Source organism: Melanostigma gelatinosum (genome assembly GCF_949748355.1).
Source record: "Melanostigma gelatinosum genome assembly, chromosome: 14".
In the NCBI taxonomy this organism is placed as follows: domain Eukaryota; kingdom Metazoa; phylum Chordata; class Actinopteri; order Perciformes; family Zoarcidae; genus Melanostigma; species Melanostigma gelatinosum.
Genome location: NC_136647.1, coordinates 9,728,717 through 9,751,543, shown reverse-complemented (window position 1 = coordinate 9,751,543; position 22,827 = coordinate 9,728,717). Strand labels below are relative to the sequence as shown.

The following is a 22,827-nucleotide window of genomic DNA, read 5'->3' as shown; positions in this document are numbered from 1 at the left end:
TTCCAACTGTCTAGCAGTTGTGCCAACCTAAATTATTTCAGTCTCTGCTTCATCCTCCCAGCCGTGTCGTCTCCAACAGAACTACACACATTAAATCAGTTATCTGCAAGCTCTGAGGTTTTTAAACCATCATGCAACTATTGTTATAGTGCCTTCCACTCCTCAATGCACTGTTATTCCCTTTTTTAAGTTGTTAATATTTTTGTTTTTTGTGTAACTAAACAATTTTGTGTAACTGGGTGAAGTGTGTGTGTGCAGGATATGCAGGCCTAAACTTGGTGGGCATTCATTTTCCTCCTTCAAATGGGACTCCTGTTGAACTACAGTTGCTGTCTGTCCCTGTTAAGCCACTATTTAAAGCTCCAATCAGTGAATAGATCAATTTAAACATGTATTTAATTGCAGGCTATCTTCACTGAGACTATTGTGTGTTCAAACCAGACGACTAAATGAGTTTACATCAACTAATTGCTCGCTCATTACTTTGCTTTCTGTTTGTTTAGCGTCGTCACCATAGTGATGTGCTTTCCCCCAGCACCGCGGAGCAGTTTGGTTAGCTAACAGAAGAGCGTTAGACGGTTAAAAATGGATTTACCGGCTTCGTATTACGGGAAACTTGATAAAAGAAACCCGGTTGTTTCAGCCTTTGAACGAGACATGAACTCGTTTATAACATTGATGAGACGATCCGCCTCTTCGAGCAGCCAGGACAACGGTTCTCATGCTAAAGGGTGAGGTGCCAACGTAGCGTTTGCTAAATTATGATTGTTATTATTAGTTTATTAGTCATAAGTTAGCAAACAGGCAGGACAGGCTTTAGTTTTGAGTGCAGGTTGCGTCGCACTGCGCAGTGTTGCGTCACGTTGCGGGCCTCCGTTTTAAAACAATGATTTTACAGTAATTGCTCCTCGGGTATGTCACAGTTAACTCCACCAGAAAGGAGACTGGCCAAATGTAACATTACAAGGAGCATTTTATACACATTTTTTTAAACGTATCCGTCAATTTCATATTGCATGCATCGTGAGTCAACTGTATTGTTTGTGTTCTCTTGAGACAGTGTGGTCACACACACATTTAAACATTACCATGCTGTTTGTAATTAGATTTTCATTTTGAAGGATTAAAATCCTGGTGGAGATTTGGAAAAAGTACAAACAACGACTGCCTTCCAAGTTGTACCAGGAGCGCATGTTGCAGATTGCAGATTTTCTCTTTGGACTAAAGGTAATTCACGTGTAGCCTTAGCTGATACTGGCCAATATGTGGTTTCCACAGCTGTAGCCATATGCTTTACCAGCTTCATAACATCAACACAATCCATATAATCAGGATGGTGAAAGGAACCACAGTCAGTGTTGGCTGCTGTGCATATTATGCTTATTAGCATATTAGCCTGTCATGATGCCAAATGCTTCACATTCACAATTCATGGTGATTTGTGTCATAATGTGATGCATTTAGGCACTCTCGGATGAAAAAGAGAAATTGTTTAATTGGTGATTGCCTGGTTTGTTCGACATTAATGTTGGCTGCAACTTCTTACCTCATTACTCACCTCACAATTCATCATTGTGTTGCTCCCATAATGAGCAAATTCATTTTTTCACTCCTCCAAAAAGGAGCAAGCAATTGGCCTCGGTGTTTTCTGCACAACACACATTCACAGTTGTCATTAAGTCTTCCTGCTCCTGTTTGTCTGTAGTTGTACCAGCTCGCTCTTTGGCAGGGATACAGTCTCCACCTGCTACAGTTCAACTCGGTGAAAATAACAGACATCGCAGACGTGGACCACTTCATGGCCTGCTTCTTCCCAGAAGGTTTTGATACAGACCAAGACACCTTTGCCATGAAGGTACACTGCACTATGTGCGCTTGTGTTCCTGAACTCTGATATATCTATGCAGTATATGTAAGTTGTATATGTGCGCGTGTTTGTCTGCAGATCCGTGCGATGCAGGGCTGCGCCTTGTGTATATTTGAGCAGGAGAAAAGGCACAGCGTCCTCTGCCAGCAGGGACTCTGTAAACTGCTGCATGTGCTGAACTTCATCAGGATCATGATGCAGGTGTTGCAGCAACATGAGCACCTCTGCTGGCAAATATATAATGGTGTGTGTTACTACAACTTATACAGTTTTACCCAGTATTCTCTTTTTGTCTGTCATAACATTTTGAAAGAATAAAGTAAGTTGTCAAAGCGTGGTACAGGACGATATTATGCGCCTAAAAGGGTGGGTTTGTGAGGATCTAGATACACGGGTCTTATCCGCTAAATTTACCCTTTGAACAAAGCAAACGTGATTTTGGGTTCAAATTAAGTGAGAAATTACAAGATTCTACTGTATTTTATATTTTGCTGTCGAACTAACCTCTTTCTCTTTTCCTTTCTCATCTTTTCCAGGTTCATTACTCATCTACACCATCTGTCGTTACCTGATGACCATGAATTGTAGTGCACAGGTACTTGGAGATGGATAATAGTTGGATCAAAATGTTGTTTTTGCCACGTCTGATGCACTCTAAATGGATGAGGGTGAGAATGGTGTGTGACAGACAAAACCATAACTGACTGGTGAATGTGGTTTGTGCTAATTATCATCTCCACATTGGCTGAGCATGTGGTGTATTGTGGTTATGAAATAACCAGAAATGTGTGTGATTCATAACGTCGATATAACTGTGTTTGTCATGATCCTGTTCAGGCTCTGGAGTACCTTCTGTGGGCCAGCATCAGTCTCGAGCTGTCCGTCACTCTGATGACTGCGAAGTATCTTCCGTGGATTGTCACGCTCTACTGCGCTGTCTGCCACTGTTACTATGATAACCAAGCTGCTGTGCAGGCGGAGGTAAAAGACACTCGTCATCTGCATCCGGACGCCGACAAGCACAAGGTTGTTGAACTGAAATTCTTAAAGTAGTCAAATGCTTTCAGGAATTTGCCAGGAGAGCCTGCGGAAAGATCAATGAGCTGGCAAAGCTGGAGGAGCAGGAGGAAGTTCCTGCCACCAGAGAGACTCAGAGAGCTTACAAAGAAGCCTCTGTCAAGGTGGGAGACTCCTACCGAAATACACTCTTTCACTGTGATCGAATATTAGAGCGATCATTCACACATCTCAGTGACAGCTGCAAACATCAAAAGGATGCAAAGAACACGCGGTACATGCAAATATCAAACCTCTACATGTCTGATCAGTTGAAGTGCCATTGGAAGTCCAATCTACACGACCCAAGCATGGGAAGCCACGGTTCTTCATTCTCAACTCATGCCATACAAGCAAATAGTGACACTGCATTCATAGGATCACATCTCTCATTGTGTATGATGACAGCTGTTTCACTCGATAGCCACCACTGTTTTAATGAATACAGACACATACAGGTGGTTGCCCTCTCAAAATGTAGAGATTTCTTTGTTGATTTGCCGTTACAGTGTTGATGTGCTTTTCTCTGGTGTATCAAATAACGTCCATCCACATTTTTTTTTTCTTCAGCTGGCTGCCATGATATTTAAGCGTGCAGTGTTTGAGGCCAGAGGAAGACGCAAACCCATGTTCAGAATCAAAAGCAAAGGCAACTTGAAGGACATACCCAATGTAGTAAGATCCCCTTTACTGCCATGTGGTCACATTCAGTGTTCAATCTCAACCTTAAGTGTCCTTCTATGCCTGCTTGTATCTTCTGTAGGGGCCATGGCCTCGTACTACAACAGAGCGCATGCTAATGGGCCTGTTTGACAGCAGTCCAGCGCAGTTCTTGGGCATCTTGGAAGCACTTTGGGACAGCACCAAACGCCCGCTGCAGACAAGGCTGCCGGATGAACCACAGCTGCAGGAGGTGATCCTGGAACTCCTGTCTGCTGGCATTAGTATCTTATCTGGTTAGTAAAACAAACACGTAACAGAATAGACTCTGTTTTAGAATCTTTATACATTTCTATTGGGTGAGGAATGCTCCCTTTGTGTATTGAGTAATATGCTTGTATGTTTGTGAAGGAGTCGCCACTACTAGTGAGTCTCTCGTGAGTCTCGGTGCGCTGACACCAACATCCACGCTAATGGATTTAGCCATTACAGGTTAGTCCCTTTTTCTCACCTTACAGAAATGGTTACATTTATAACGCTTTGTCGTTTGTTGAGGCGTGTTTTGTTTTGTCTGGAAATCCTTTTGAAGTAATGCAATGTCTTGTGTTGCTAGGAGAAAACAAAGTGCCCATCATGTCTGCAACGAGGTTTATTAAGATCTTGTTTCAGTGCAAGCAGCCAGATGCTTTCACTGAACTTGCCAGAGAGATGCTGCAGGTTCTGTCTGTAAGTAGCACACCAGCATCTGAGAGAAGGGGAATGTGCTCCATTTCTATCAGTTGTCACATTTGTATTCTTATGTTTTCCAGTTTCGGTTTAATGTTTCTAAATGACCTCGACTCTGTCTTACTTTGTCTCTCTGTGTCAGGCGGTGGAGGGTCAGTCGTTCAGGAGGGCCAAGCTGGAGCTTGCTTTACTTGACAGGTTCAATAGTCTGCTGTCTTCCCAGAGGAGCCGTCCTAGAGAAGACAACATGACTGATGGTGGTAAAGGTGGAATTGTGCCACATATAAATCATCAGACCTCTAAACCTTTACGTAGATAAATGGATTCATATAACGGTCCACAAAGTTATTTATTACTGTTGCCAGACTTCATTGATCCTTGAACAACCTTCTGCCTTCTTGTCCTTGATTACTTGTGATTGATTGTTTCACATTGTTGCTAAGCTGCTGTAAAATTTGAGTACCTTAACCAAAACGACTTCCTGTCAAACATTATCTGACGCACTTAGAGATTTCTTGTTCATAACCTCGCATTGATTAGGTACTAATAAGGTGTTCAACACTCGGCCTCAGTTACTCGATTACAAAACATCCGACGGTGATTTCAGAAATTACAACGTGGTTTTGTTGTTTATGTTTCCACCAGACGGACACAAGTCTTCATTCTCAATGGGGGATGAGTTCATTGACCTGGTAGACACCCTGCACAAGTCTGTTTGTGGCTCTCCTCCTGTAAGTTTATATGTGCGTTGTTGTGTTGGGGTTGATCTGCCAATGACCATGATTGCAGTGAGAGAATATCAATATACTGTACGTGTGTGTGTGTGTTTGTGTAGGAGGTGCAGCCAGATGAGGATCTGGTTTTGGACGTTGTGTTATTTCTGTGGGATAAAGTGAAGCTGGCGATCCAGAGGTATCCGCTACAAAACCCAGAGTTTACATTCTGCCATGAGAAGGTAGATGATTACGACAAGGTATGTATTTATAAAGGTAGGCTTTGCCTTTCTGGCTGATAGGAGCAATTTATTGACACACATAAAGTGTCTTTTATCTGCGACAGTAGAGGTGTTGCGATATACCGGTAGTATTGACAATAACCGTGACATCAAAAATTAAATACTGCTATCATGTTTGTAATACACATATGATAACTGTTATCGTGAATTCTTTAGGCCACGATAATTGTGTAGAAAATTTCGTTCGTTACAGCCCTACTCAACAGCATAGAATTTTTTCAATATATTTTTTGTAGTTTAGGACATTTTTCACAGTATATTTAATGCAAATGTCCTACTTATGACTTTTCATGTGTGTGTAACATGTTTGCACAGTGGCTGTGGTGTCTGTCTATGCTGTGTGAGGTGGCCTATGCCTGTGACCTGGCAGCTGTTGACTGCATAATGACGGCGGAGATGATTCACACATTGGCCGTACGGCTAGAGAGTGCAGCTGAACGCAGTAATCAAAGTCGAGGTGAGGATCTACTATTTTCCCTGTTTCAGTTTTTACGACAGCTGAAACATGCAACTTTCGTACTTCATCATGTGTTGTTTTGTAAAAATATCACTCTGGTATTTGATATTGGGTAAACGTCACGTACACGTCACGTACACGTCACGTACACGTCACATTTACGTCACGTACACGTCACATTCACCATAGCTGTGACAATAAAGTTGTCTTCTTCTAGGAGCTTGTGAAGCAGACAGTGAGGGTGTGAAGCCACGGTCTTTCTCTCTTGGGGTATGTAAATGGCTGTATGCGTAGCGTCAAATGATAGTTCTTTATACTACAAGTATTTATTATTATAAGTGTATGCACATGTGATAAAATAACAAATCAATCCCACCAGTGTACTGTATTCTGTTTCAGGTTTTTCAGAAATGTATATACCGGTATTTTTAAAACGCTTCATTCAATGTGTGTGTTTGTGTGTGCTTGCAGAGTTCCAGTACAGAGCTGCTTCAGAGGGTGTGTGAGGTGGTGGATGGGGGTCTTGAGGCTCTGGCAAAGGGTGTAGCTACACTGCTGCCCCAAGATTGCTCAGCAATCACCGACTCTGCCTTCATGCAGGTAGGCAGTTAACCTATACAACACCTTCCGTCCGACATTTCTCTACACAATTCTAAGCCAGGTGTTGCTTTGTGTTAGGATCTCAACACAGTAGTGTAAGATGAGAACATATAAAAGTATTGACAGGACATCAGTGTGTAGATTGAGAAAATACAGTGGGTGAGTGGACCTAAAACCTGTTTTTCTCTCATTGGCATAGAGATTTGGTCCTCTCCCTCCATCGACTCCCTCCCTACTTTCTCCGACATCATCACAGGAGGGACATGAAGAAGAAGTCAAAACTAAGGCAGAATCCGAAATCGGAGCCTCTCGACACACTCAGTCCTCACATGTGTTCCTGCTGGCCACACACCTTCATCTAGAGCTTGACATCATCCACCACAGGGCTTCTCTCAAGTTACTGCAGCTAAATGCAGGTCAGACTCACTGCGACACAGGCACATTTACTGATTGGAGATTTTTCAGAATTCATTCGCCTTTTGCCCTTTTGAGTTTGAACTCAATTATCTATTGATGAAAATGGTGAAATTTCCCGATCCAGCGCTTGCTGAATTATAATAAATAAGCAATAAATCATAGTTAGCTGTCAGTGTAAATGTTCAGAAAGGATATTGATTCAGAAACGTATGCCTGATTGTAGACATAAGTAATGGGTCTGAATGTGTGGGTTGTGTCTTTGTTGGTTGTGTCTAGTCACAGAGTCTGAACTGTTGGATCGGATCAAGAAGAACAAGGTGTCCAAAGCTCTTTTTCTGATGCAGAAAGCCTCACTGGTGCACAACAACATGGAGCCAAATAACAGCAACAAAACCAAGAGTCTGCTAGAGGTTACACATTCACAAACATTCACACTTTCTCCGATACAGTCACAACGACGCATGAAATGTAAAACACTTCCACAGCCATGTGTATGTTTATCTGTTGGAATTCAAACCTTTTACTTGAGGCCTCAGTGGCACATTTCATTTATGTACAGACTGTGTAAGGACTCAAATGTAGCCCCTTTTACTGATGATTGAGGCGAGCCTTTGTGAAGTGTAATCAATATCGTCTTTGTGCTTTTTTTGCCAGGAGGCATCCACCCTGACAGAGAAAGCCGGGGTGGAAGAGAGAAAACTCTATATCTCTGCCATCCCTACGACTCCAGCTAAAAACAAAGATAAAGGGAAGAAGGAGAAAGAAGAAAACACACCGCCTCCCCCTATCCTGCTTTCACGCACTGACCGCTCCTTCACCTTTACCCCAGCACCTTATAACTTGGAGGGACAAGTGAGATTTTGATTTGCCGCAAGCGTCAGATAATAAGCAAAGCTTCGATACTCTTTTTCTTTATTTTTTCCTTGCTTCTCTCCAGGTGTGCTGGTACCAGCTCTGCGGCCGTGCAGCTGAGGGTATTAACCGGAAAGTCCGCCTCGGAGACTGCAGCCTGCAAGGAACTGGAAATATGGTACAACTCATCTCTTTCACAGAAGAGTGACATGTCTAGTGGAACACATTTTGTCATCTTGTATGATCTGGTGTGTGCCCATAATATTAGGTCTGATTTTGTATGTCTCCAGGTACCAGCAGTATCTGGTGAGTGCGTGCTGAGAGTGGAGGGGCTGGAGCCCAACCAGAAGTATGTGTTTGCTGTAGCAGCCTACAACCGCCAGGGCAATCTACTGGGCAACACCATAGGAGGGTCAACCTTCCCAATGCTGGCATCCTTGCCGGTACCACTGCTTTACACGTGGGCTCACTTGGCACAGGTACACTACACACGAGTAAAAACAAGTACTAGTTAGTCACCCCGCCACCCTCATCACATGCTGGGTCCAGGTGATTTTACTCGTGCTGAAAAACTCCAGGGAAATAAATTGCAGTGCCTTAATCCAACACTCTCACCCTAACACATATGTACATGTTGCCTCATTTGGGTAGAATGGAGAGCCTGGCTCATAAAGTTGTTCTCATTGTTGGGATTTTGGCCAATGTCAAACTGATGGATACCTTAAAGGGACAGTTCACCATGAAATCAAAAATACATATTCTTCCTCTTACCTCCAAATTGTTTTGGTGTGAATTGGCGAGTGTTGAAGGTATGTCTCTTTAACACTGTTGCCCACAGAGCCAGAGAAAAAGCAGGATTATAGTTTGGGCTTTTTTGACTCCTTCTTCAGGTGGCATTTCAAACAGAGCAGCATGCTGTAGCAAAGAGAGCCTGCAGAGAGCTGTGGATCCACTATACCTACTACACCGACCCGGGCTCCCAGGGCACTCAGGATAGACTGGCTATCACGGGGTAAGGAAGGAAACATCCACATACTTCAAGTTAAGAAGTCTGTATTTCTATTTCTTTGAATTTGCAAGTCTCCTTTTGCTCCATCTCCATCCCCCATGTCGAAGGCTGCGTGTCCAGACCTTGCAACGCTCCTCTCCTCACCTGTGTCAGTTGTTCCTCACTTCCATCTTCATTGAGACAGAGATCAACATTCAGCAGGGATCGCTCTATTGTGACTCATTCAGTGATAGTGGGCCGTTTGTCTGGGAACAGGTAAAAAAAAAAAAGAGAGAAGAAAATCTGGATAGAGAGGTGTGCATAAACATTGATAAATTGTTTTTCTCGAATGTAATGACACTAACGGTTCGTAGTTATCATCGTTAGCAGCATCACAGTGTGAAAGTTTCTTACCATTTGCTTGTATTGATTTGAACAAATCTTTAAAATGAACATAAATATAAATACATTATATTTGCACACGTGTGTGTGCAGGAAGCCCGACTGGCAGAGTGTGAGCGAATGCTGGTGGCCGTGGACCTGGCAATGTGGTTGAATGGCGGTAGCGCTGCAGTGCAAGCTGTAGTCAGCTGTTATGGCCTCCTGGCTCCTCTAATATTCCATCAGATCGCTTGCGACCCTGTTATACAGGTATGCATTACCTCATCCATATAAGTCTCCATATTTTGTCCTACAAACCACAACTTTAGTCTGTTTACAATATAACATGATACAAACTGTAAAGAATTCATAACTGTGTCTGTGTTCTGATATGCAGGTGCTCAAGAAATGTTTGATGGTTTTGGAGGAGAATTCAGGTCTTCTCAAACTAAAATGGATTGGAAACACCTCAGAGTCCTTTCTGCACATGATAGCCTGCATCACCTACTACCTTTCCAAGGTGTGTCTGCATATACGCACAACTAGTTTAAACTGTTGTTAAAAAGTGCATATATATATATCATATAATTGCAATAATGTCTCATCCTTCTTGACCAGGCATTACGTGTGCTCAGGGAGCATCAGATGGCTCCTGTGGTGATGGACAGTGGCCGCAGGCTGCTCCAACAGGTCTACGATGCTCAGCTGCAGATCAGTAGACTTGCCGCTAAAGCAGTGGGTGTAAGGAATAGTGTAAAAGTGTAGATTTATTTCATCATTTAGCCTCACTCTTTGAGTGACTTAAGATCATGAAATTAATCTATGATTATCCAATACTTGCAAAGATGTATTGTGATGTTTTTATATTTCATTCTTTAAATACACAGCAAAATTAAGAATATTTTGCTCCACTTTTCTAGTGTTGTTGTGTTTCTCTCTCTCTCGGTGTGTGTGTCTGTGTGTGTGTGTGTGTGTGTGTGTGTGTGTGTGTGTGTTTGTGTATGTAGTCTGAGAGAGATCATGCTGCAATCAAGGGTAAAATGACGATAAGTCTTCAGCTGAAAGCACTGCATCGGAAGAACAAGAAAACAATCGGATCTGAAGCAGCTCTCATCATAGAAAGAGGTAGCACACAGAAACACACAGACACACACAGACACACAAAAACACACACTTTTTTTGAAATGCAAGTTTGTTTAATACAAACAACCAAAGTACAGCAATAACTTTACAGTGTTTTTGAAAAGTTATTAAAGCCATGTTTGTTGAAAATATGCCAGGGCGGGTTTTATTTCAACAATTTGGCAACAAATAATTCACACTTGATGTTAAGATGAGTTTAATTCACACTTGAAGTTGACACCAAGAAAAGGTGTTCATGAATTTGAATGTGCATTATCTTTTATAACATTGGTTCTCAACCTTTTTGCGCTCCCTAAACTCAACGTCGTGTACGATCTTCCTGTAGAGATTGCATGCCCACTGATTGGCTGTGAGGTACCCACCGTATTGTATGATCTGATCTTCAGCAGCACATTAAAGTATGCCTTTCAAACAGGTAAGTGGCAAACACTTCCATCATTTTTCCAATGAATAATTCGTCTTTTCATAATTGACACCTGTGTTTTGTGTGTGTGTTTTTATAGTGATGAAGCTCAGACACAAGGTCTATTTTATTGAGTTTGCGGCACTAATTCTCCAGAGAGCCATGGAAGAAGGCCACCCGGACCTTGTGTTAAAGTGGGGACAAAGCATGTTTGAGGTTTTGTGCAGGTGTGCTTTGACTATTCACCTCTTCACTGATTTAAACAAAGAAATGGTCAAACTAAATAGTTCAGCTTTCATTTTACAATCATTGTGTTCTTTCATTCACAAATTTGTACTCGTAGGTCAATACATCAAAAAATGAATGGATCGTACTGCACTGTATTACGGATAGTAGCTGTTTTGCCTCTGCTGATAAAGGCTTGACAGTATGTCGATGGTTTTATCTTTGTCAGACAAGACGAGAAGATGGGACTGTCCACAAAATGTTTGGAGGGAAACAGTCAGAGTAGAAGAAGAAGTAGTGCTCAGGCTCCGAAAGGAAATGAACCACCACAGGTGAAAATATTATGCGCACAAATACCCAACACATAACACCCATACATACACAAAAATCTAATTATGTGTTCTGGTTTATGATATTGTAAGGTAGCCTATCGATAAGTACATTACATTATGGATGTACCTTAATCCCAAATACTTTTTTGTAGCTGAACAAGGGAACACCTTCCCACGATGACACAGGGAAGACAGTAAAGCAGAAAATAGCACACAGAATGCTCCAGGGAGTAAAAATTAAAAGGTACAGTATGTGTGTCGGTGTTTGTGTGCAATTACATGTGTTTGTTCCAATAACCACATGTGCACTGGACGTCTATCCGCGTGTGTAGGGAAAGGAAGGCTGTAGAGAACCTGCTAACCATGATGTCGTCTGTGGTGAAACACCGCAAGAAGCTGCTTCATCTGAGGAGCATGTGCTGTCGGGAGAGAGTGTGGAAGTCTCAACTCAACTACAGCACAGCCGAAGCCCATTTAGCATTGCTTTACCAGGGCCTGGACCAGCTGCATGGAGGAGCCCTGCAGCAGAGGTGAACTCACAAGATAGAAGAAGCTACTTTACTTCACCTTTTTATGTCTTTTTCTAGCAATAGATAATTCTGCTTTTTAAACATTTGTGTGTGCATACCTGTAATAATATGTTCTGTTTGTACTTATTTCAGTTACAGGCAGTTAAATCCCTTGTTTTTCTCTCTGGCCTACTCTGGTGTTCTGGTGCGGAGGAACTCACAGCGACAGACATCTTCCAAATATGAGGTTGTCTCAGAGAGAGACTCCTCCCACTGCGGCTTTATGGAATATGTGGTTGCACACAAAGAGAGGAACGAAAAGGAGGGTGAGAAACTCTCTATGAAAAGCCAGAAGAAAAATGGTCTCATGGTCTGTGTTTCATCACTTATCTTAATCTTTTCTTCCAGCAGTCAGAGTGGACGACTCTGTCACAGAAGAGAGTTGTGAGGAGGGAGAGATCTCTCAAACGGTGGAACAGCGAATTCAGAAACACAGATGCACTGCTACCTTGCTGCTGGACTCACTTACCAAAGCTGCTTTACATCTCCAAAGGGCCATGGTACTGCACACACACACACACACACACAGACATACACTTACACACAAGTCACATTACATGTGACCACACAGTGTGAATCCAGGTATTATATTTTATTGATCTATTTTAAACATTTTCCAGGTGTTGGCCCACCGTGGCAGTCACTGGACCGTTCTACAGTGTGTGTGTCAGACTGTGTGGGACCAAAGCTGCAGAATCAGCGTGCTAGTCCAGAGAGCTGCTCAGCACAAACCTCCCTCCTCCATCACAGCAGACCAGCTGCACACCACCTTCACACCACTACTGGTGCTGGCTACTGACCTAATGATGGACATGCTGAACAGACTTGGGGTAAGTGTCACATACAGCTATACACACATGTCATTGCTTGTACACACACACACACACACATAATGATATCCCTTACTAATAAAGTATAAAAAGCATTGCAAAGTGTGTTGCAATCACAGACTGCATATAAGAAGTGGACGTAGTCACCGTGACGTCACCCACTGGTTTGTGGGCTACGGTTTTGAAGGCTCCAGTTCGGCATTTTGCCAGCCACCATCTTGGTTTTTGGTCGTTGCCATCTTAGTTTTTTGGAACCTGAAATGACACGAGATGGTGGAGCTAAATACAACTGAACGCTGAACAAGACAGTTTTAGTTGAACGAAGGTTTACAATTAACTTTCATGAACTAAAAGCAAACTGTGAAGGGGTAAAAATTCTAAGTAGAAAACACGAACAAGAAAGATGCAATTTTAAGGTACTGCCCTACTGGCTTCACTTTTCACGTCTGGAGGTTGCTGAATGATTGCTCTTGTCACGTCAGTCTGCATCTTGTCATCTGAGCGAAACACATTTGCAGCTACAGAGTGAAGATGACACAGTCCTGTTCATGACTTTCATCTTCATCGTTGTCCCAACTAGCTGTGGAGTTGGTATGACAGAGACTTGACTGAGGAGGAACTTGAGTCCAGCCTCCACTTCTCCGCCCCACTGGATAACAGCACCCAGGTGGACCTGCGTTGGGTCCGCACCCTGGTTTTGCACACTCTGGAGCGTCTCCATGCCAGTGGCAAATGGGAAAGCCTGGCCCACTTTGCCTTATTATTCAACTCGTACACACGGTGAGTAAAACTGTTCAAGCACAGACTATATTGCAGTCATTAAACGAGTGCAGCTAACATTTTACAAAAAAAGGTTTTTGTATGGTAACATTCAACAGAGATGAGGAAAGATTATGAGCAGGTTCTCATCGTCAAAGGGAATGAAACTCAGCACACGCTCTTTCTTTATGGCTTAACGCAGAGTTTGTGCCCATGGTTTTGTGTGTGTGCTTGTGGCTGCATCTGTGTGTCTACCCCAGGGAACGCTATGCCTTGATCGTAACTCCTCTACTAGTCCATGCTCAGAGGAGGCTGCTTGAAAGGATAAGTTCTTTTGGAGGACCTGTAGTCCCTCAACCACACCATGTCAAGACAAAGAAGGCCACCGGCAAGGAGGTAGCGCATACCGACACACATAAACATTTAGAAGCATTGTACACTGAAGTCTAAATCTAAGTGGAACAAGAAAAAACAAGCCAATGAAATGCTTTTTTTTAAACAAATAGTATGGGATATTGTATTTCCTCATGCATATCATACAGTATAGCGTGCTCTCTTTTCTATATTTCAGGTAACTTATAGGAACTACGCAGACTCCCAACTGCTCATTGGACGTACAGCTCACTCTGAACAGCAGCCGACCATTCTCATAAAAGAAGAGCTCACAAACTCCACTCCTCAAGACACAGTTGACCTTAAAGGTTCGAACAGCCAGCCTCACGTCATATCATGTGAAAATATTTCAGTCACACAAGTAATTGTTCATCGGCAGTTGTAAGTGTTTGCATGTCCAATGTTTTCGTGCATGTTCTCTGTTTTAGGTGCAGAGATACAGCACTCCATGTCCCTTGTGTGCGTTCCTCTGGATGTAGAAGACACACTGAGCTGTTACCGTCGAGCTCTTGAGAGAAGGCCACATTGTCTTCAGGTCTTCCAGCATAGTCGCTCATTACTGCTGCAACTTCTCGCATTCACAAAGCCCTGTGAGTTCTCCTCTGATTGTTTGGACTACCACACTCACGTAACAACCGTTTCAAAGCGTCTTTTGTCTCTCGCCAGGCTTTGCGGCACAGTTGAAGCACTGTCAGAACAGAAGTCTCAGCCATTCTGCAATCCTGGTTGATTTCAGTCCCTTAGTTATGCCTGGTCCAAGCATCCAACCTTGCGACCTGACCGAGGAGGACTACAGTAATCCGAATGCTCTCTACACGCTCCCTATCAGCCCTGAGCACATGACGACTGTCAGCGCTGCATACTCCACCTCCATACGTAAGAGCACAGAATAATTACAACATCCGCATAAATCCACACTTTACATAAAGAAGGCATGTCTTGACAAGTTGTCAAAAGGTGGGTCACTGAGTTAGATGTGTTATAGAGAGTACCAGCAGACTGCATGACAAATATAATGGAATATCTGGATGAAGTCTGTGTCAGGCTGTCAGGCTCATGAAGGTCTTACTTCTCTCCCCATCTCCACCCAACTTTTATTCAGAGCATCTCCAGGCCAACAATCACGACTCCCTCAGAGTTCAGGCGCTGCATGAAATGGGAAACCTACTGTTCTACGATGGAAACACACGGTTAGAATCTGTTGGCTGAGTGTGTATGTGTCTGTTGAAGCAAACCTACAGCCTTTCATGTTATGCTTTTACCTGTACTTATCTATGTGTAATTAAGTCTGTAAGTTGAGCTTTTCATGATTTTCCTCATATTCTTTTAATAATTCCATTCCTTCCTGTGTTTTATCCCCAGGGCAGCACACTTACACTGGAGTAAAGCAGTTGATTGTGCCTTACAGAGCTCAGGTGCTATAAAGAAATGGGACGGCGTGTCCTTTGGGGGTGGCTCCCTGCAACAAACCCTGAAAGAGGTCGGTGTTTGGGGATGTCTACAGGCTGCTGGGCTCACTGCTAAGATTGCACGGTGGGTTTAAATGAGGTTAAGCATTAATTAGAGGTGTTTTTCGGGCGTGTTTCAAGCATGTCGCTCGAAATGCTACCTGCTCCTGAAGGGTGTGTTTTGATGTACAGGTACATCTTAACGGCTGATATCAGCGAGCGGACCAAGTGCTGTCTCATGTCAGCACACCTCTTTAAGGTAATACTTCCAGGGGGAGGTTAATCTGGCTCTGCTCACAAACATGGTTTTTACTTATGTTGCTAAATGCATTATTGATGAAATGATGACAGGGGAGGTTGTTGCTCTCATGCCTAAATACAGTTTTATTGTCTGTGTGCTTGTGCATTCATTTTGACATGCTTGTGTGTGTGGGTGTGTGTGTGTGTGTGTGTGTGTGTGTGTGTGTGTGTGTGTGTGTGTGTGTCTGACCCACTTCCCTAGTGTGTGCTGTGTTGCTCCCTGGCTCAGCCACAGGCCGACCTCCAGTACACCTATCACAGCATCAGAGATGAACTGCTCCCTGGAGTTGACCTTTTCTCTGAGCCGCACAGGGTTCACCTCAGCACCACCGTAACCGGCCTTAACTTCCTCTGCCACTGGCTTTTCACCACAGGCTACTACATTACGGTACACACATACACATTGTTTGTATGTCCTCATTTTCAACTGCAAGGCTCAAGATAAAAAAAAGTGATTTGTTGAAACGTGTGTAATTTCAGCTACTGCCCATACTAGCCCTTTACCTACATTTTGTGGGGAGTGTGTGCAGAGATGTCCAACACACTGTTGAGGGCAAAATACTTAAGGTCAGGCTTGGAGGTGTTTTCTACATGTAAATGTTTCTCCTGTCATGGGTCTGGTGGAGTTTTCAGTCTGGATTGGGATTTTTTTTCTGCAGATTCGTGCCCTTACTGAACTGTGTCTGTTCACTGAAGCTGTGAAGGAGGCAGTTCAGCTCACACAAGGCACAGGGGTCCTTCTGCCCCATGGACACTACATCACCAAAGATAATCTCCAAGTAAGAATGCACATATGTCCCCTCTTTGCCTGTGTAAACTGTGTTGGTAATGGTGTACTTTATGGACAGTTTTAGTTAGAATGTTGACCTTGTGTTTATAGTAGGCCTACTGTAAATCTGAAATTATCATTGAATATGTAAAGACATGGGTTGTTTGCCTACCACCCGCTTGGAGAGATACATAAGTGTGCCGGTTACTTCCAACCTAATTTAAACATCAGTGGGAGACAGTGTACAGTCTTTCTGGAAGATTGTCAAACAAAATATCTTTTCTCGTGCTGCCTCTGCACAGGATTTAAAGTTGTGTTATGTGTGTTTATATATGCCATCATTTTGATACATATTATAAATTGTGCTTATTGTGCAGCCTGCAAAGACGTTTTACAGCAACAAGTCTCTCCTGGACAATTCTGAGGTATTTTGTATATAAGACTTCATTATATTTCTGAAGATCCGTGGACATTTCATCGGTGTAATTCTGTGAAGTATTTTATTACAGATTTAAAAGTAAATCTCACATTGTTTTTGATGAGAGAATGGTCACATAAATCATTCTAAAAGGAATAACCATGCTGCCACAGTTGGTGCAATTTGCTTTACTTTGATAAGACGGGTGCAGTGCAGTTGAAAACATGCGTGTTCTGGACCGGCTAAATGCTTGACCTGTGATGTCGGTGCTTGCAGCTTTCTCGAGAAACGCTCTTACAATCAACGTCACACTTGACACTGCGCTTTCCTGGATGCTCATTAATACACCTGCCATAACATACAATCGTTGCATCACAGTACATTGTACTGACAATGTCTCGCTTTCAGTCTTCACTTCAAGTAAACATTTTTTTTACTCTGCAGTATTAATTATTTTGCCATTAAAAGTTAATAGTTTGACTTCAGAACAGTTTTGAGTTGGCGTACTTTTTGACCACTACTAAAACCATCATTCCCAATTAGAGAAAAGTTTAAAAGTAAAGCAAGATGTCGTAGAAGAAGAGTGCTGTTTGCTTGTTTAATTAGAGTTTATTGTTATTTAAGTTATTGAATATTGAAGTGAATGTGTTCAAATGGCACAGAATTTGATTAAGCACTCCCTTGGGTCCCCAGCATTACAACCACCAAGTGTGAAGTAGATCAGATGAGCTGACAGACAGAGATTCCTTGCTTTATAGTTATAGAATCACCTCACCCCCCCCCCCCCAACCCACCCCCTGCCAATTTTCTCATATGAATGCACTGACAAAAACATACACACACATATTGTATACACATAAATACGTACACTCTGTTTCAGATGTAGACAAAAACTGTTACATTGACATGTTGTCTGTCTCTGTGCTGCTGTTTCAGCAATATACGTATTTGCCAAATTAACACATAAATATAGTTGATTACATTTGTGTGGTTTTTGGTTTGTGGTTAGGCCTTGGAGGAACTTGTGAACTGTGACTTTGCTCCAGCGGTCCGGTCACTGTATGGATCCACATTGTGCCTCAGATTCAACCTTGCTCGTATTCAACTAGTCCTGGCACTCAGTAACACCGTACACGGCTCTCCTGTGCCAGGTCTGTAAGCAAGAGTACTTTCTTCTCTCTGTTGTTCATGTTGGGTTTATTATTTGGATCATGTGACATCTCTGATTGGATTGCATTGAACCAAATAAGTTTCAGATTTCGATTTAATTCCAAAATAGTCACTGTGGATCAAACAGCTGGTTATGCTTACAGTGGGAATGTCTTTCAGATATTGTTGAAAGAGAAGCTTGTGCCAGCATAACAAGTTGTCCAGTGAACTCCAAACCTCATGAACAGAACAGATTGGACACTGAGGCCTCCTGTCTAAAGACAGAAGAGCCAAAAGTGCTGACCCTTGATGTAGAAAAGGAGAAGCTCACGCCAGGAAGAATAAAGGTAAGACTTCTTTGGGATTTTTCAATAGATCTTTACATTAGGGGTTTGCCGCTAACTGTAATTTAAGCATTGTTTTATTTTTGGTACCTTACTGTAAATATGTAGCAACTTGTTTCTAATGTGTTTGTGTTGACTTACTCATATCTGTCCTCTCATGTGTTGCAGTTCCTTTTACTAGAAGGAGCATCCTCCTTGTTGCACTCTATTTTCCGTCAGCTCACACCTCAGTCCTGTGGTGAAATGGAGAACCTGGAACTGTCAATAGAGTCCAATCTTCTAAAGGCCAATCTATACCTGCAGCAAGGACATGCTGCAAATAGGTACAGGGGCCTTATACATCTGTGCTGTATGTTCACATGCTTATGTTTGTATTTCCTGACCATCTTAACCATTTTAACATGCTTTAGTTCTGAGATGGCAATTTCAGCCTTGGTGCTACTGCAGACAAGTCCCGTGATCATGAGAGGAATCATACCTAGCTCTCCGAAACCCGCATCTGAGATCCTACATGCCAGGACTGGAATTGAACAGGTAGCAGGTTTATATGAATTGGTTGCAGAATCAAATAAGTTGTTTAAAAAAAAAAGAAGAAGCATAATCTCATGTTCTGTAATGTGAACTGTGTCGGAAACAATACAGGACATGACAACATTACAACCAAAGGTAGCACCTGGAATGAAACTGAGTGTGTTAGCAGCTGAAAAATGATAATGTCATCTTTTTTTATTTACATGTAAAATATGAACATATTACCACACTGGGGCAGTAGAATGGTGATTGGTTGTACATGGTGTGTGTGCATGTGTTTATTTGTGTAATATCTGGTCCTTAGGGTTCTAAAGATTGCAGTGTGTCAAACCTCCTGCATGGAGACTGTCCTAGAGCAGTTGAGGCCAGTGAGAGAATTGGAGTTTCTCTGTGGCTGCTCTGCCGCCTGGCTCTGGTCCGCAGCTTGGCTGCACAGATTCCTGGCACTGCTGACGTTTTCCCAGGTCCGATCATGTGTTGTGCTGCTCTTTCTTTTTTTCTGAACGGTGTATTGTTTGGTGAAACAGTTGGACTAATATCACAAGGATTATAAATGTCAAAACAAATGAGTTATCTTCCTTTCTATGCAAACTAGTACTATACGTACACTTTAAAAACACATGGAGGAGTACTTTACCTTGTTTCTTTACATTGATTCACGTTACAAAGCTTACAAATTATATACGCCGAGTGTTACCAGAATATCTGATTATTATTGAAAAACAAAGTATGAGCAACTTCAAATGGCCAACAAATGAAAAAGAAGCTGTGTACTGCATTAGCTGCATATAGGTAAGTCATTGAATGTTAGACATTGGATATTGAAACTGTGTGTAAGGGGATGTGTTCATATTATCTAGGTAAGAACATCAATGAGGAAGCAGCTTGGGTGTTACAGGAGGGACTTGATGAATGTGCACGATGGGGAGAACTGGATATTCAGGCCCTCTTGATGGTCGAAGCTGCCGAATTGGAAGCACAGAGAGGCAATACTGATGACAGCATGGCAATGCTGCAGGTACCAACACTCGCACAAACACCTCTTTTGTCACTTTTTATTTTCAAACAAATAAGTATGTTTTACAGAAGAAAAACAGATCGAGGAAAAATCCAAATATGACAGCACTGAAGGTTACACATGTCTCTTTTTTCAGGGTAAGGTCTTCCCCTTATTCATCAGGACAATGTCAGTTTATCCATCACATTTATGTCCCTATGACCATCTGTTGTTTAGGACTGGGAGGTTCCTTTATATACTGGTTTGTAGTTTCCACATTTTTGCTTTCTATACACAGTTTGTAGAGCAGGAAGTTGTGAAACGAGGAGTAAGTGATTTATAAGTTAAAGACTCGTAGGAGATAGCCAGTGAACGTAACTGAAATCTACAAACCTTTTGTCCCACACAATCTGAAAGGCTTTGTAGCCATCATTTGTCTCTATAAGGACGTCAATTTACTTTTTTATGCAGTTTTTAGGGCAAGAACTTGTTTAATTAGAACCGAGGGTGTTCACTCGAGCAGATGTAAAAACATTAATCACAGGACATCTATTCTTTGCAAAGAAGGAGACAGGGTTGATTCACATACAGAATGTACGTCAAGACCGCTCGAAGATCTATCTCCGAGTCTCTGGTATTTATACTAAGTAAACAACATGCAGTGGGCTGGCACAGGGTAACACACACACATTTTACGTTTCACACAGGCGTCTACATATCTGGACACTTTAACAATTCGTTCGAGAACAAAGGTCACTTTCTCGTAAATCATGGTCGCAAATCAGCCCTGCGTAAGTATTGACGCTTTCTACAAGTTTATTATCATTCTTATTCAGGACAAACAGCTCAAGTGTTCTTTCGGTAATCAACTGCTTCCTAATGGACTGAACAGCTGTTGAAGACGCCTCGTCTCCCAGACAGTTCACACAAGGACACAGGCCTTAAACACTACAGAGGACATGAGCTTCTGTTAAATGTATAACATTCACTAATTATAAAATGCATAACAATGAGTTATTTAAATTTTTTCCCAACAGAGGGTTTCAGCCAAAAAGCGTCCTTATTATTTGGTTTCAAGACTCCGAATTATGGGCAAATGAGGGATATGAGCATTATGCATTTTTATCACTTTGTTTTAAATATATATGTATTATTTGTATTGCTTGTTACAGTATTTTTGTCACCTGCGTTCTGTCTAGATATTGTGATTTTGATCTCAAGAGCTGTTATATGACCATCAAACGCATGATATGATAGTGGTTGAACTGTATAATGATTTAAAGTAATTTCAATGCTGCTTTATTCTGTCTGTACATTTATGTGAGTAGGAAGCTGTGACCATGCTGTCAGGACGTACATGCATGCCACCAGGGTCCAGTGTTACTCTGGCTCGGGCCACTTTGCTGCTCAGTGACCTCAGAGGAGTACAGAGCATCACACTCCTAAAACTGACACAGAAACTACTGAAAAAGCAGGTACACAAACACATGAATATATGTGTAGTCACACACAGAGACATACTTGTTCTAGTCAGTGTTCAAAAAGTAGGCAAAACATACAACATCAGTGCATTTAGTACTCTTTCTCCATTTCTTTCAGCTGTGTGTTTTTCGTCAGAGTGTGGCGTTGCATGATGGGAAATCGTGTGTCTCTCCTCCTGGACCGAGCAACATCTACCTCCCTTACCTCGACATACTTGATCAGACCACTTTACGAATTGGTAAATAAATACTTGACACACTTGTTTGCATTCATTGATATTTTTGTGGACAAGCTAACATGTTCTCATTAACAATGTTAACATGCTAACAATTGATAATTAGCACTTAACACAAAACATTACTTAACACCAAAATTGTCTCCATCCAAAAAGTATGGAACATGGACTTCAGCTACATGACTGAGATATATAATTGTACACTAAACTCATCAAAGACATATATAATGTCTAACTAACAATTATTTTCATTATTGATTCATTTGCTTGTTAATTTGTTGACCAAGTGATTAATTGTTTCGCCTATAAATGTTAGAAACTAGTGACCAGGGCCTAGATCTTCAAACAGTATGACATCGTCCAAAACCCTAATTCAGTTGACTTTCAAAGAAAGGCAAGAAAGCCAACAATATCCACAGCCGAGAAGATGAAACGAGTGAATACTTTCACTTTTTGTGCTAAAAATGACTGAAGTGATGAATCAATTATTAGAATTGTTGCAAATTCATTTTCTTCTGATTGACTATTCCAACCTCTTTAAATGTTTTGGGGAGATATTTGTTATTTGTAACATGGCTATATGGAAATGTGAATGTGTGTAAGTCACTTTGGATAAAAGCGTCTGCTAAATGACTGTAATGTAATGTAATTCCTTACCTTCTTACCTTTAAAAGTAACCAGAAATATGCATATATGCCTTATGGTTGAGGAGATATTCCTGATTCATTTTGGGTATATTATTTTAGCCGTTTTTTTCCGAGGGATGGGGCTAGGGGCTAGGAGGTTGACTAATTGTTTCAGCTGTACTCTTTTGTCAGAAAATTACTTCTGGCAGTGTATACATGCAAACTCCACACCCAGTTCTTACATGAATCTATCTTGGACTGTTTCCGCAGGTCAAATCCTGGATTGTAGCTCCATGCAAATGCCAGTTTATGCACAGTCATCACAATCCACTTACAGGCAGCATTCACACCAGTCCAGCCAGATTGAGAGAGACTCTCAAGCACCAGTTTCATCTCTGAACAACCCAAGTACCAGCCGCGCAGGCTCAGCCAGATAAGCAGGGGAGAATGACACTCTTAATGAGTTGCATTTGGCACTGCTCCCTCCCAGTCCTGTGCTCACTGAGCGCTGCAGCTTGATGCTGGAGTGGGCATATAGGGCTACATGCTGTGTTTCTGCTCCTGCTGTTTGTTTTCTTTCAAAGTGCAAGAATATTGTGGGTCAACTTGTGTCCTGACACATTGTGTAATAAACTTTGATGTTTACAACTAAAGTATATTGTATTTTTTGATAGACTATCTGCAAGTTGGCAGTAAATGGAGACAGGAAGAGAACGACGAGAGTTGTAAGAGTTGGGAATAAACAATTCTAAGACAACTGCGGGGTAATCTGGTTCTCGAACATCTATGGGATCCATGGATATTTTAATAAGTACACTTTTGGGTCAAATGAAAAACTATTTTCACCAACATAGA

At 42.0% G+C, this 22,827-nt stretch overlaps 1 protein-coding gene across 1 annotated transcript; it reads left to right on the top strand.

Moving 5' to 3' along the window:
- Nucleotides 1–585: 585 nt before the first annotated feature.
- cfap54 (cilia and flagella associated 54) lies at nucleotides 586–22,409 on the top strand (the record flags this gene model as incomplete). Its single annotated transcript, XM_079283322.1, has 54 exons — nucleotides 586–731; nucleotides 1,122–1,227; nucleotides 1,706–1,855; nucleotides 1,946–2,111; nucleotides 2,404–2,462; nucleotides 2,705–2,848; nucleotides 2,935–3,048; nucleotides 3,494–3,595; nucleotides 3,687–3,879; nucleotides 3,995–4,075; nucleotides 4,197–4,309; nucleotides 4,452–4,569; nucleotides 4,955–5,040; nucleotides 5,145–5,282; nucleotides 5,640–5,781; nucleotides 5,999–6,051; nucleotides 6,253–6,381; nucleotides 6,581–6,797; nucleotides 7,075–7,208; nucleotides 7,453–7,650; nucleotides 7,736–7,828; nucleotides 7,941–8,129; nucleotides 8,541–8,662; nucleotides 8,767–8,914; nucleotides 9,134–9,289; nucleotides 9,417–9,539; nucleotides 9,638–9,734; nucleotides 10,488–10,577; nucleotides 10,666–10,792; nucleotides 11,455–11,652; nucleotides 11,785–11,957; nucleotides 12,040–12,191; nucleotides 12,312–12,521; nucleotides 13,102–13,301; nucleotides 13,541–13,676; nucleotides 13,852–13,981; nucleotides 14,102–14,263; nucleotides 14,340–14,549; nucleotides 14,776–14,863; nucleotides 15,036–15,206; nucleotides 15,314–15,380; nucleotides 15,624–15,809; nucleotides 15,902–15,988; nucleotides 16,081–16,200; nucleotides 16,568–16,615; nucleotides 17,618–17,759; nucleotides 17,938–18,104; nucleotides 18,270–18,424; nucleotides 18,512–18,635; nucleotides 18,937–19,096; nucleotides 19,493–19,650; nucleotides 20,958–21,104; nucleotides 21,229–21,349; nucleotides 22,243–22,409. The coding sequence occupies 54 exons, from the start codon at nucleotides 586–588 to the stop codon at nucleotides 22,407–22,409; spliced, it is 7,413 nt and encodes a 2,470-aa protein (XP_079139448.1).
- Nucleotides 22,410–22,827: the final 418 nt, after the last annotated feature.